Genomic DNA, 15,255 nt, shown 5'->3' with positions numbered 1-15,255 from the left:
TCCACCAACACATCCCGGCTTGGCAGAACATCCTCGGAAGGGCATCCGAAACGTGCTGAACTCTTTTTTCCGCCTCGGTCCTCTTTTTTCCGCCAGTTTAAAGGCACCTTTGCACATGTTTATTATGACAGTCCATCCCCACCTACCGCAGTGTTTCCCAATAATAACTTCTGTCGGGGATTTGACGATTTTATTACTCAGACCATCCTTGAGCGCGTTCGTAACGATTCTTTGTTGGTTATTGGGGAGGTTGGCAAAGTCTCTCCTCCATATTTAGTCATGCCCTTAACAGTGGAGCCTTCAAAGCCCGCCTATGTCACGACGAGCGTTTCCTTAATCTCTGGATTATTGATCTTCCATTTAAATTGGATTCCCTTGCCGATTTGCCTCGCTACGTGGAACAAGGTCACTTTCAGACTGTACTTGATGACAAGAGTGGTTATGATCACATTCTGTTATCGCCGAATAGTTCAACTTATTTTGGTCTCCAATGGGCAGGATGGTACTTTTGCTATCGTACAATTCCTTTTGGTTGGAAAGCAAGCGCTTACATCTATCACATGGTAGGCCTAGCCGCAACCAGCCGCATCCGCTCTTTACACGTTCCATGTTCTCAGTACATTGATGATCGGCATGTTGTTACGTCTTGCGAAGACTGTACCTGCCAAACCATGAAATCTAGCTCTTGCTCAAGCTGCTGTCTATATAGCCTGTTACATTCTCATCGAACTTGGCTATTTCATGGGGTTAAAGAAGTCAATTTTGATCCCTAGACTTGTTGTTCCATTTCTTGGGTTCCTCTCTGACTCCGTTCAACAAGCCTTTATATTGCCACAAGAGAAAATACAGAAGTTTATCACTTTACGCGAATCTATCCTATCTAAGAGGTCGCTGTCTAAGAAAAATCTGCAAAAGTTTGGCGGAAAAATAATATCTTTTATCCTCGCGGTTCCAGCTGCTCGTTTATATGCTTGCGCCGTGTTCCATGCTATTTCCAAGGCGTCTACTACAAATCGATTGGTGCCTTTATCTGGCAACTTGGCCTCCGAGATTGCATCCTGCCGCTTCATTGATACTTGGACAGGTTTTTTACCCTGGTGGACAGAGCAACACTTTTGACTTGAGTTATTTTCAGATGCGTCAAATACCGGTTGGGGGGGAGTTATTCACTTCCCAAATGAGCCCGTGACCACCATCCAAGGTTTGTGGCGTGACGAATGAGCGTGTTCTACCCATTGTTGTCAGAGAAACAGTGGCGTTGTCCAGAACCCTCCACGTAGTCGCTGACCGGTTGTCTAACGCTAGAATTGATGGCTATGTTGACAGCACTGCCCTTGTTCATGCTTGGGAGCGACAATGCTCACGAAGCCCTCAATTGGCTAGCGCGTTAAAAGAACTGTTTACTACCACCCTTTCCCACAATTTCGTCCTTACTCTCTTCCATATTCCATCCGCTTCCAATCCAGCTGATTCCCCATCCTGTTCCCTTTCTGACCTTGACTGTACGCTTACCCTTAAAGCATGGCAAGTCGTTCAATCTGCCTTTGGGCCTCACACCATCGACCTCATGGCGTTGCCTGCAAACTTCCGGACCTGAAAGGGCAATCGATACCGTTTTTTTCTCCCTTTCCTCTGAAAGAAGCAGCGAGAGTCAATGTCTTTTCCCAAACCCTAGTCCCCTTGGATACTGCGTATGTTTTCCCTCCTTTTATCCTAATTGGTCCTCTGCTGAAATTTCTTCTGCAACAGCAGGTTAATTACACTATTGTAGTTCCTGATCTACAGCCTCGATGTTATTGGTGGCCTCTTCTTGTCAGCTGTTCTTTGGCCTCATTTCGATTGGGCGCTAAAGGAGACTCACATGTTTTACGTTTCCCTACTCATTCGCCAGACGGTTTTGTGACACGCCCTTTGCAATCGGATCTTTGGGTGTTTTGTGTGTTACATTGATTTACTTTCCCTCCAGGTTTACGTGGAGATTCCCCGTGTGTGGACCCCAGCGGAAGGATGCCCAGAGTGCTTTTATCCAAACGACCAAGGCTTTCATTTCTGCCAGCGGTGTGGTTTTCGGAAAGATGCTTCTGTTGTCTCCTCCACTGGGACGCTTACTTTGGACATGTCTGCCATAGACGATCGATTTGCCTGCCTAAACAAACAGTATGATGATAAACCTTATCAGCGACAAAAATCCCAACTACAGAAGGAACTCAAACGTTTTTTGGCCTCTCTTTCTTTCCCCAAGTCTCTGCTTGCAGCCACACCCTCTGAACTTGTGAAATTTCTCATTTGGAAGGACTCTTCTGGGCGCACTACCATCCATAACAATCGTTGCATACATGTTGGCACCGGCTCAAGAGGCGTCTCCTGTCACTGCCCCAAGCGCTTAGCAGCGGCCACAGTGGACAATTACATTGGTAAACTACGTGCAATCTTCCACCCTACAAGTCGATCGGATACCACCACAACCAGCCTTCCATCCAGTAATCCCGCCGCGCATCCCATTGTGAAACAGTATCTATCGGCTGTGCATGAAGAGCAAGCTCAAGCCTACGTTGTCAAAAAGCAAGCCATCCCTCTATTCTTTGACAAATTCGTATTTCTTTGTTCTTACCTCTGACACAAGACGATATCCAAAGGAATTACTCCAACGACTCGGTTCCTATATGTGAGGGATTTGGCTTTCTTCTTCATCGAATTTTTTTCGGGAAACCGTGCCTCCGACCTTGCGTGGGTGAAAACTAGAGAGATCCTTTCTCTACCCAACAACACTGGTTTTCTTTTCAACCAGACATTTGGGAAAACACTAAGAGGACACAACATGCACACCTTTGTGCTGTCTCCAAGCTCGAACACAACCATTTGTCCCGTTGCTAACTTAAAGCTTTATTTCTGCATTGCAAAAGTCATGGGTGTTGATCTACGACTGGGTTATCTCTTCCGGTCTTCGGATCAGCATGGGCGTATTACTCCCAACCCCTTGAAGAGCCCTCCCATAGCCAAACGCCTCAGAGAACACCTTACGACGTTATCCCTTCATGCAGGAGAGACTGCGCACAGTCTTCGGGCAGGCTGTTCTATCACGTATCTCTACTGGGTGCCTCTGACGAGGAGGTAGCTCAGCATGTGGACTGGAAGAACCTCTCAATGGCTTGCTATTATATGAAAACGTGACAAGTGATGCACACCACCACCACATCGTCCCTTTTGAGTACGGCTTCTGCTTCAACCCCGTCTTCGACGTCCCAGGCCTCTTGTCTTGGTGAACAGTTTAGAACCACCAATAACTTAGTTGATTTTAGTGTAGCTTTTCCCTGAAGTATATTTTGTGCGATTACTTTATGTATCTTCTTGTTTATTTTCTTCTGAGTATTGGGAGGGAGACTTAATGTGATAATATCGGGTGACGATTTATGTGAAATAAAGAGCTCAGTATGTGCAGTAGCGTAAAATAAAATTCTATCCCCAATCTTAATTCCCTTTTAGCTTGGCCATTGTGTTGCGGAGATTCCGGTGAAAATATATTACTATTTTTACCGGCATCTCTGCTAATACGGGGCCATTGGAAATGGAATTAATGTGTTCAAAATTAGCATAAGAGCATTTTATTACCCTAGGGACCAACAAAAAACGCATAAAAACCCGAGAATAATCTAGTTTTTACACATTCGGTGTTTGCTCGTCAACACGAAGGTTACGAATGTCGGATTTTTTGGGGGAACACCTACCTCCCCTCAGTTGCGACACCCATCACTTCGCTCACTATGGCCAAGCGAAATAAAATTCTATCCCCAATCTTAATTCCCTCTTAGCTTGGCCATTGTGTTGCGGAGATTCCGGTGAAAATATATTACGATTTTTAGGTTGTGAATGAAGAGTTTTAATTACTTGTATTGGAAGAAAGTAACGTACAACATCGTGTAGTTAACGGGGAGAGTATTAATGAATATAGAGACAATGTTAAGCAGTGTTACACTGAGGCTAGAGATGTATTTGTACAACAAAAGATTGCTGACGAACAAGTCAGTAAGGATCAAGCTGCACAGCCCGTACGAATTGCCTTAAAGTTAGAAGTGCCAAGAATAAGTGAGTTGCTTGATGCAGAAGATAAGAACATTAACTCTGAGAATCCTATTCTTCAAGAATTACAACTTGATAAACAAGATTTACAATCTATGTTAGATCATCTGTGTGGAAGAGTTTCTGAGCTTAGTGTACTTGAGTTGTTGCATGCGGGGCAAGATGTTCAGTTACAGACTGAGGTTGATAAAGTTATTGGGCAGGTCTTTGACGAAGTAAGAGCAATAAATTTGTATATTCAAAGTACAAAGAGCACAGAAAGCACCCTCCCAGTCCCTAGTTATGTGCACAAAGAGAGTTCTATCTCATCAACTGATATAGGTGGTATGGATATACCTACCACAAATAACCATGTACAACCAACCCATACAGTCCCTATGTCTAATAACCCCAGTGTAATTGATGTTTTTGCAACTGAATTTGTACCCACCTCAACAGCATCTATCACAGTTCCTGCAACGAGTAATGCCAGCTTAATGAACAATGATCAACTTGCTAATACTAGTGCTACTCCTATGGAACCTGTTAGTGTGACCACAGATCCCATTCCACAACTAATCACCACTCCCCCACACCAGCATCCAAGTGACGATAACACCCCACCTCAACAGTCTGTACCTATAACCCCCAACCATCAACCAACTTTGGCAAGCCCACCCCTCTACACAAATACCCCTATGCCCCAACCCTCCACAGCAATTAATATCAATGCCACCTTTCCTCAGCATCCCCCTACCACCACATTCCACCCACCTACCAGCATCAGTCCCACAACAAACCCTCTGCAGTACTCGAATAATACCCCCATGCTCCCCATAGTGCCACCATGGCCAACCCATATATTCCTATAAATCCCAGTCCTTTCCATCAACAACATCCAAGTCAACATACAGTCTCATCATCTCTCAGTATGACATCCTATCCCTATACAAATGTACATGTGCCAAGCATGTCTAGTTCATATCAGCTCCCAGTTAGTCTAAACCCTATTGCTACAACCACCAGTCCAGCAGCTCTTTACCCACCAATGAGTATGACCTATCCCACTCATGGCCTTAGTGGGGTGCATGGTGTTAGCCCTATCACTGTCACCACTTCCTTCGACACTCTGTCACAGCCACATGCACTACCCCGACCTGTTGATCTTGGCCCTCGTGTTCAGGTGAAGAAAATGACTCTCCCAACATTCAACGGTAACGAAAAAGACTGACCAAAATTCAGAGCAATTTGGAAGTCTGCAGCAGAGACAACATATCAGAACAAGACAGCACTAGCCCATGAACTGAAGAAATCTGTTAAGGGAGAAGCAAGCAAACACATAAAGTCAGTGTTCGTGACAAAGCCTGAAGCCTATGATGTTATGTGGCAAAAGTTGGAAAGTTATTACAAGGACGTTAGCGCTGTTAGTTTTGAAACGCATTTAATTTCTATATATTAATACATTTTACATATTTACATCAACAAGACGCCAGCAATATTAATTCGCATGTGGAACTTGGCAAGGGTGTGACGGCCATGCATCAAGTTGATGCGTTTGGCAAAAACACCTTCAGTTGAAACATAGACGTTATTGCGATAACAACTGCTACTGGCGTGGCTATTTGTTTTACTTGTTTGTGTTGGACGCTGCTGGCGCAAATATTCTATCAAGTTCAAATCGTTGTCTTTGGTGCGCGTGTAAACCAAAGTGAGTTAAATTCATAGTTATATTTAGTTCTTTGTTAACTTAGATTTAGTTTGTTACCAAGACTTTATTTTCGTATTTACGAACCTTAGATTTAGTTTTGTTTATGGAACACTTCGAACACTGTTCAAGTTGTCTTGCATGCAGGTTATTGTTCATGACGTGCTATTTTATCTAATGTATGGGCCGCGCATGAAATGGTTAAAGTTGCGTGCTGTATGTGCATGTGATCACGCAATACTGTATTTAGTATAGCTATTGTTGTTTCGTGTTCTTTAGTTCGAACCTACTATCTACTACCATCTACTACTATCTGCTACTATCTACTATTATCCACTACGTATCTACATTCCTGCTACCTGCCTACCTATATCTACCCACCATACAACCTTTGCTACCACGCCGATCTGATGTCAATTTGCATAGTCAACCAAATCATTTCGATATTAAAGTAATCATTTATTAACTGTCTGTTTGCGCATTGATTGTTTATTCGATTCTGTCAAGTTCGAAATATCAGCGCACCACCTACATCTCGCGCGACATGTGACTGCAAACTATCGTTCTATCTGTGAGAAGTACATTTAAGTTCGAATTTACTACACCGTGAAGGAATTCAAAGAATCTAAAGAATTTAATCGACTGTTTCGTGCAACTGCAGCGGCCAAGTCGCATTAAGGGGTTTCCTGCCCAAAAATCAAAACAATCTAATCAACTGTTCCGTGCAACTCCAGCGGCCAAATCGGATAAAGGGGGTTTCCTGTCCAGAAATCGAATCAATTATCATGTCCCACATGGATCCTGAATTAGAGCACGATACCGATCAATTAAGACAATTTCAAAGTACCGCGAAAGGAAATGTAACCAGGAAAGCTAATAAGCTTAATGAGCTAATAAATTCAAAAGGCGAAACTGAGGCTGTTAAAAATGCCTTGAAGGAACTGCTTGAAGTTTGGAGCCAATTTCAATTAGCACACTATAACTATCATAGTTTAGTTAAAGATGAACAAGCGATTCAAGAGTCGAAAGTGTACGCTGACTCCGTAGAAGAATTATTTTCAGAGCTTCGAGAAAGGGTCAATTTGTGGCTCGAGCAACCTATCGATCATTCCCAATCAAACGAACCAATTCAACCCGAGAGACAAATCCAACCAGAGGATTCAGTGAGCTCCGTGGGATCACGCCGTTCGTCACATGCTCATTCAAGAGCAAGTTCATTAAGAAGTGCGTCAAGTGCCAAAGCGAAGGCGGCGGCGAAACAGGCGGCACTAGAAGCCAGAGCAAATGCATTGGAAAGGTTGCATAACCTCCAATTAGAAGAACTAAAAATCCAACAAATGAAATCTCAAGTACAGCTTCAAGCAGAGATAGCCGCGGCCGAAGCCGAGAAAAGGGTCTACGAACAGACCGAGGTTGAGGAAAACCAAAGCGAGTGTTTGCCTCAACTAAATACAATCGAACAGCGATCTTTGCGTATACCATCGCAACCTCCCTTTCCTCAAACTTTAGAAAGGATTGCTGAAAACAACCCAGAGCAGAGGCAAACGGCTAATCGACAACCAAAGAATCACTCAGAAGTTGTTCCATCAACTGGTCAACAGTTAAATCCTAGTGCGATTGTATGGTCTCCCAGTACGGCACTACCTCAGCAGCCTGCAACTCATGTTGGCGATGGCGCATTTCACCAGCTGATGGAAACTCAAGATCGCCAGAGCACGGCCCTTCAACAGTTAGTGCAACAACAGCAACAAAGCGTCATGGCGCTCACGTTACCAAAACCGACCATTAAAGTCTTCACAGGAGATCCTATAGACTACAGCGACTTCGTTCGAGGATTTGAACACCTTGTCGAAGAAAAGACCCCTTGCTCAAGCTCCCGTCTATATTACCTCATTCAATATACATCAGGACCCGTTCAAGATCTGATGAAAAGTTGTTTGTCAATGAACATCGAGGAAGGCTACAAGGAGGCGAGGAGACTCCTGAAAGAGAGATATGGTCAGAATTATAGAATCGCAACCGCACACGTACAAGCTCTAACAGATGGATTGCCAATAAAGTCCGAGGATGGAGAGGCGCTTCTAAAGTTCTCTGTTCAGTTAACTAGCTGTACTAACACCCTGAAAGAAATCGGCTGTGTCAGTAAGTTAGATCACCCTGTGACTGCGAAGGCAAGAGCAGCCAGCCACCCTCTATTTGGGAAGGTTGTCAACGAAAGCAAAGGAAAACAAGCAAATGAAAAACACAGACCTTGATTTAGTAACAGAGCAAATGGCTTTGCAACGCAAGGAGATCAATCGCCCAAACACGGCCAAGAATCAAGAAAGCTACCCGAATGTCCTTCGTGTAGTGCTAACCATTGGTTGTCAAGTTGTGAAAAATTTCGCAAGCTTTCCCTCGAAGAAAGAAAGGCGCTTGTGAAAGATAAGCGACTTTGCATGAACTGTCTCAGAGTTGGGCATTTCGTCCATTCCTGCCCTAAGAATAGCTTCTGCAAGGTGGATGGATGCAGTGGAAAGCATTCGACTTTCCTTCACCCGAAGAAAATAATCCCAAATCAGCGGGGTGAAGATGATGAGAAGACGTCTGGGAAGGGAAACAACGTCGCGGAACAGGACACAGCCAACAATGGCTATGTAAAGATGTCGCCTAAATCTGGTACCCGCAGCTCTTCTGTAACGGGCCTCGCGATTGTCCCGGTCAGAGTAACGGCGGAAGGAAGATCTAAAGTTGTGGAAACATATGCTTTCCTAGATTCTGGTTCTAACACCTCGTGTTGCACTGAAAGCCTACTGAAAAGGCTCGACCATCAAGGACAAAGAACGAAGCTGTCCCTTACCACAATGCTCGGCGAAGGTATGCCGATCGAATGTTCATTACTCAAGATTCAAGTCGCTGACTTAAACAACGAAACCCGCGTTGTAATACCAACAGTGTATTCCACCCCAAATCTACCTATCCGACCGGAATGTATTGGTAAACAGGAAGACGTCAATCGCTGGCCACATCTAAAAGGTATAACCATCCCACACATTGATGCTGAGATCGGTCTCTTAATTGGAAGTGACGCCCCAGAAATACTGCAACCAAGGGAAGTAAGACAGAGCGAGAATGGAGGTCCCTTCGCAACGAAAACGGTTTTAGGCTGGGTCCTTAATGGCCCGCTTGGACGAAAGGAAAACAAAGCCCCCGCTACACATTGTGTTCAGGCAGACAACATACTTAACAAGCAATTCAAGAATTTATGTAACATGGAGTTCGACGATGTAAAGTACGAGTCCTCTGAAATTTCTATGTCACAGAACGACAAGAAGGCTTTAAATATCATGGAAAAAACGGTCAAGATGGTTAACGGTCACTACGAGATTGGACTTCCGTGGAAGAACAACCCACCGCATCTCGAGAACAACAGGTTACAAGCTGAACAAAGACTACATTCGTTGAAAAGGCGATTGCAACACGATCCACAGTTATTAAGCAAGTACAAAACATTCATGAACGATTTTTTATGTAAGGATTACGCCAGGAAAGTTGACAGCCAAGATCTCGGTCCGCTGAAAACCCATTGGTATTTACCTCATCACCCTGTATTCCACCCTCAAAAACCCGACAAGGTTCGCGTCGTATTCGACTGCTCAGCAAAGTATCGCGAAGCCTCGTTGAATGACCAATTGCTACAGGGGCCAGATTTGACAAATACACTCATCGGCGTGCTTACAAGATTCAGAGAAGAACCTGTAGCATTCATGGCAGACATCGAAGCGATGTTCTATCAAGTGCGCGTCCCCTCAAGCGATTGTGACGCCCTCAGATTTCTGTGGTGGCCGGATGGCGATCTCGCCAAGAAACCAGAAGAGTACGAAATGAGAGTTCATCTCTTCGGCGGTGCCTCATCCCCAAGCTGCGCTAATTTTGCCCTGAAAAGGACCGCTAAAGACAACGAAGCAGATTTCGAGCCCAAGGTCATCGAGACAGTGCAACGTAACTTCTATGTCGACGACTGCCTAAAGTCAGTCAAAGGGGAAGACGAAGCCGTTGATCTCGCGAAACAGCTGCGGGAGTTACTGGCCAGAGGAGGGTTCAGGCTTACAAAGTGGCTTTCAAACTCGAAAAAGGTCGTTCAATCCCTCCCTGAATCGGAAAGAGCCTCGCTGGTCAAAACCCTAGATTTCAACAGTTGGTCTGTCGAAAGAGCTCTTGGAGTTCAATGGAATATTACTTCCGATCAGTTTGGTTTCAAGATCGTCGTGAAGGACCGACCCCCTATGAGAAGAGGAATCTTGTTGATCGTCAGCTCAGTCTATGACCCTCTTGGATTCGCCGCGCCATTTATATTTCAAGCTAAGCTCATACTACAAGATCTATGCCGTAAGAAATTAGGCTGGGACGAGCCCATCCCAGAAGAATCCCTGAAACGATGGCACGGATGGCTACAAGAGCTACCCAAGCTGGAACAACTCGTGGTCGATCGCTGCTTTAAACCAAAATCTCTTGGGAAAGTCTATGACGTTCAACTCCACCACTTTGCTGACGCATCTCAACACGGATACGGCGCGGTGTCATATCTTAGAGTCGAAGATACCGATCACAACGTGAAATGCTCGTTTATAATGGGTAAAGCTAGGCTCGCACCAATCAAGCCAGTCACAATACCTCGGATGGAATTGTCAGCGGCGGTGGTCGCTACAAGACTAGACAAAATATGTCAACGGGAGCTCAGATCACCAATCGACCGGTCTTTCTTTTGGACGGACAGTACTTGCGTGCTGCGTTATATAGAGAACGAAGACAAACGATTTCAAACCTTCGTCGCGAATCGTATTGAAACCATCCACAATGCCTCTTCACCATCCCAGTGGAATTATGTCAACACTGATCTCAACCCAGCAGATGATGCTTCGAGAGGAGTCCCGTCAGATTCACTCGACCGCTGGATTAGAGGACCAGACTTCCTTTCGAAGTCGTTTGACGAATGGCCAAAGAGACCAGCCGATATGAGTACCAATGTTCGCGATGACGACCCTGAAGTCAAAGAAACGATTTCATGTGCAACCAGCAGTCTACCTGATCAACACCCCATGACGACGATAATCGAAAGAAACTCATCTTGGAGCCGCTTGAAAACAACAGTGGCATGGATTTTACGATACAAGACGAAACTACTCAATTCGAGCAGGAAACGAAGAGTAGGTGAACCTATCGAGATCGAGTCAACCAATGGCGTAATACCCATTGATGTGAACGAGTTAGAAACGCCGAAATTGAGATCCTGAACATGTTCAGGTCAAAGTTTCAAAGAAGAGCATGACCTCCTCGAAAGTGCTTAAGCAAGGCAGTCGTATGAGGCAACCAAAGACGCTAAAGAAATCCAGCAAAATCTTCAAACTCGACCCAATGGCAAGTGAAGGGCTGTTACGCGTCGGTGGCCGTTTGGGTAGAGCACCAATCAACCGAATACCAAACACCCCATTATCCTACCAAAAAACCACCATGTGGTAACCCTTGTCGTGACCCATTACCACCAACTTTCTGGTCACTCAGGTCTAGAATACACCCTGTCTCTGATACGTGAAAGGTACTGGATAATAAACGGAAGAAGAACCATTCGACAAATTCTCAATTCCTGTGTAAGCTGCCGAAAGCGACAAGCACCCGTTGGGGAACAGAAAATGGCGAACCTACCATCTGACCGGATCACCCCCTTAAAGCCACCTTTCACATTCACTGGCGTGGACTGTTTTGGCCCCTTCGAAGTTCGACGAGGTAGAACGACCGTGAAACGTTATGGAGTTTTGTTTACGTGCTTGAGCGTGCGTGCTATCCATCTCGAATTTGCGAGCTCTTTAGACACGGGTTCGTTCATTAACGCACTGCGAAGATTTATTTCTCGAAGAGGTCAACCTGAAGAGATCAGATCAGATAACGGCGGCAATTTCGTCAAGGGGGAAAGAGAATTGCGCGAAGCCGTGAAAGAATGGAATCAATCCCAAATCCACCACTTCCTCCTACAACGCAACATCAAATGGACCTTTAACCCACCAACCGGTTCCCACCACGGCGGAGTATGGGACCGATGCATCAGGACGACGCGAAAGATAATAAAGGCCTTGATGGTGGAACAAGTTTTAGACGACGAAGGCATCTGCACCCTGATGTGCGAAGTCGAGGCGATAGTGAATGGGCGGCCAATCACCAAATGTTCAGACGATCCCCGAGACATGGAACCACTAACCCCAAACCACCTGTTGCTCTTGAGAGCTGGACCTGGCGTCCCACCGGCTATCCTATCCAAGCAAGACCTGTACGGCCGACGATGGCGTCAAATACAGTACCTCGCGGACTTATTTTGGCGTCGCTGGATAAAGGAGTACCTTCCGTCCCTCCAGTTGCAACAGAAGTGGAATAAAGAAAAAAGAAACCTCGAAGTGAATGACATCGTGCTGATCGTAGACGAAAGAACTCCAAGAAATTCCTGGCCTCTCGACGCGTTCTCAAAGTTTACAAGAATCGCAATGACGGATTCGTGCGCTCGGTTAAGTTGAAGAGCAGAAAGACGGAGTTGGTACGACCGGTCAGCAAGATTGTATTCTTGGAAGGAACAGAAAACCAAGAAAACGATAAGTAGAATATATAGTAATTAGGTTATGCTCCGTTTCAAAACATTTTATATATATATATATATCTTTATTGGTAAAGGCTCTTCATGATTCGCCTTTAAGGGGCCGGTATGTTAGTTTTGAAACGCATTTAATTTCTATATATTAATACATTTTACATATTTACATCAACAAGACGCCAGCAATATTAATTCGCATGCGGAACTTGGCAAGGGTGTGACGGCCATGCATCAAGTTGATGCGTTTGGCAAAAACACCTTCAGTTGAAACATAGACGTTATTGCGATAACAACTGCTACTGGCGTGGCTATTTGTTTTACTTGTTTGTGTTGGACACTGCTGGCGCAAATATTCTTTCAAGTTCAAATCGTTGTCTTTGGTGCGCGTGTAAACCAAAGTGAGTTAAATTCATAGTTATATTTAGTTCTTTGTTAACTTAGATTTAGTTTGTTACCAAGACTTTATTTTCGTATTTACGAACCTTAGATTTAGTTTTGTTTATGGAACACTTCGAACACTGTTCAAGTTGTCTTGCATGCAGGTTATTGTTCATGACGTGCTATTTTATCTAATGTATGGGCCGCGCATGAAATGGTTAAAGTTGCGTGCTGTATGTGCATGTGATCACGCAATACTGTATTTAGTATAGCTATTGTTGTTTTGTGTTCTCTAGTTCGAACCTACTATCTACTACCATCTACTACTATCTGCTACTATCTACTATTATCCACTACGTATCTACATTCCTGCTACCTGCCTACCTATATCTACCCACCATACAACCTTTGCTACCACGCCGATCTGATGTCAATTTGCATAGTCAACCAAATCATTTCGATATTAAAGTAATCATTTATTAACTGTCTGTTTGCGCATTGATTGTTTATTCGATTCTGTCGAGTTCGAAATATCAGCGCACCACCTACATCTCGCGCGACACATGACTGCAAACTATCGTTCTGTCCGTGAGAAGTACAAGCGCCAGTGGTAATGCGGCTTTGAAAGACTTACACAAGTTTAAGGTAGTATCAGAAGAGGACTATAAAGGCTTAGTAGAATTAGTAGACGAGGTTGAATCTGCATATAACCAACTGGACGAGTTAGGAATTTTGAACATTCTCACACTGCGAGATGTTGATATGATTATGGGGAACTGTTACCATGTCATTTGAAGGTTGAATGGTGTAGAAAATACAAAGAATGACTGCCACTGAGAAAGTACACCCATTTGTTTATTTCATGCAATTTCTGGAACAAGACCGAAAAGCTGTTGCTTGTGTAACATGCTAGTCCGACGTAAGTTTCACAACAACAACTTTTTTACAAGCAAAAGAACCCATATTTATACAAGTGCCTACCTAATTGGCCATTCAATTAGAGTATATACATATTTACATATTACGTGAAGCATGTCACGCCACATTGCCCCCTCCTTAGTTTATTCGTCCCGAATAAAGTTCGTTAATTGTCTTAATTAAGTGTCCCTAGATAGCGCCACAATCTATTTCGATGTACGACACGAGGTTTAGCGTTCGCAGATTTCCTTACTCGTTACAACAGTTCATTAATCCTTTTAAGAACAACATAAGGTCCTTCCCAGTCACAAGAAAGTTTGGGTGATACGCCTTTTCCCCGTTTTGGGTTGTATAGCCAGACAGCATCCCCTTCTGAAAAGACGGTTTTCGTCGTACCAACATCATAGCGAAGTTTCATTCGATCGCTAGCGACACACATCCGAATGCGTGCAAACTCGTGGATTTCCTCTAACTTTCCTCTCAGTTTACTGACATAATCATCCACTGTACTTGGTAATACCGGTCCAGGGGGTCGACCATACAACAGGTCAATTGGCAATTTCACCTCTCGACCAAACATAAGACATGTTGATGTCTGCTTCGTGCTCTCGTGGATTGACAATCAATACGCTATCAGGAGGAATGGTATCCATCTATCCCAGTCTCTTTGGTTACGTTCCACAAATATTGCAAGCTGATTTTCCAAAGTTCGATTGAATCTTGCCACTAATCCGTCAGACTGTGGATGCAGTGCGGTTGTTTGAGTCTTGGTCTGAGTGTTATTGCAGGGGAACGCCAAACCGAGAAACAAACTCTTTAACAATAACTTCTGCCACAGTCTCAGCCTTTTGATTTTCTAGTGGCTATGCCTCCACCCATTTTGTAAAGTAATCTCCAAGAATTAGAATATACTTGTTGCCACTAGAAGACGTTGGTGAAGGACCCAGCACATGAACTGCCACTCTTTCCAGTGGGGCGCCAACATTGAACTGTTTCATCGGTCCTTTCTGACGTTTACTCGGTCCTTTACGAGAAGCACACTGATCGCATTTCCGGCACCATTCTTCAACGTACTGTTGGCAATTCGGCCAAAAGAATGTTTTTCGGACTTTAGCCAGTGTTTTCGTTACACCAAAATGACCCCCTGTTGGACTGTCGTGAAGCTGTTGAAGGACTGTTTCACGCAATGCTTGCGGGACAACCAGTTGCCAAACCTTGTGTAGTTTCAAAGAACTCCCATTGGCCCCAATACGACTTTACGGCAGTACTATAGGAGGACACTTCTCGCCATTCTGGCTTCGTTAACGACTCCTCCAACCACAATATCACACAACGGATTTCAAGATCGGAACGCTGCGCTTGTCCAATACGTTCGAAACATGGTTGATCACTAGTAACTGCTCCAACCTGGTGTTCAGCTGTGCTCCCAATGTAGTGCTGAGAGTCATCTTCCTGTAACTGCCATTCCTTTACTTATCTCTTCTAACAATAGCAGCATCCGTTTTGGTCACATGGTCTCCTTGATAAGGCGTCAGCGTTCCCAGTGTTCAAGTCCTCTCCACAGACTTGCAGGGGAATTTCC

At 44.5% G+C, this 15,255-nt stretch overlaps 1 protein-coding gene and 1 pseudogene across 1 annotated transcript; both read left to right on the top strand.

The window, feature by feature from the left end:
- Positions 1 to 741: 741 nt before the first annotated feature.
- Positions 742 to 1,950, top strand: LOC114530800 (annotated as a pseudogene).
- A 6,453-nt stretch (positions 1,951 to 8,403) lies between these two features.
- On the top strand, positions 8,404 to 11,034 carry LOC114530799. Its single transcript, XM_028552419.1, has one exon. It carries the CDS (start codon positions 8,404 to 8,406, stop codon positions 11,032 to 11,034), a length of 2,631 nt encoding a protein of 876 aa, XP_028408220.1.
- Positions 11,035 to 15,255: the final 4,221 nt, after the last annotated feature.

The sequence above is a fragment of the Dendronephthya gigantea genome, unplaced genomic scaffold (assembly GCF_004324835.1).
Source record: "Dendronephthya gigantea isolate DGI-Jeju-01 unplaced genomic scaffold, DenGig_1.0 000066F, whole genome shotgun sequence".
Taxonomy (NCBI): domain Eukaryota; kingdom Metazoa; phylum Cnidaria; class Anthozoa; order Malacalcyonacea; family Nephtheidae; genus Dendronephthya; species Dendronephthya gigantea.
This window is presented reverse-complemented; position numbering and strand designations above follow the sequence as displayed.

Coding starts and splice junctions, on each gene's coding strand:
- LOC114530799 (XM_028552419.1), top strand. CDS start 8,404: ATGTCGCCTAAATCTGGTACCCGCAGCTCTTCTGTAACGGGCCTCGCG.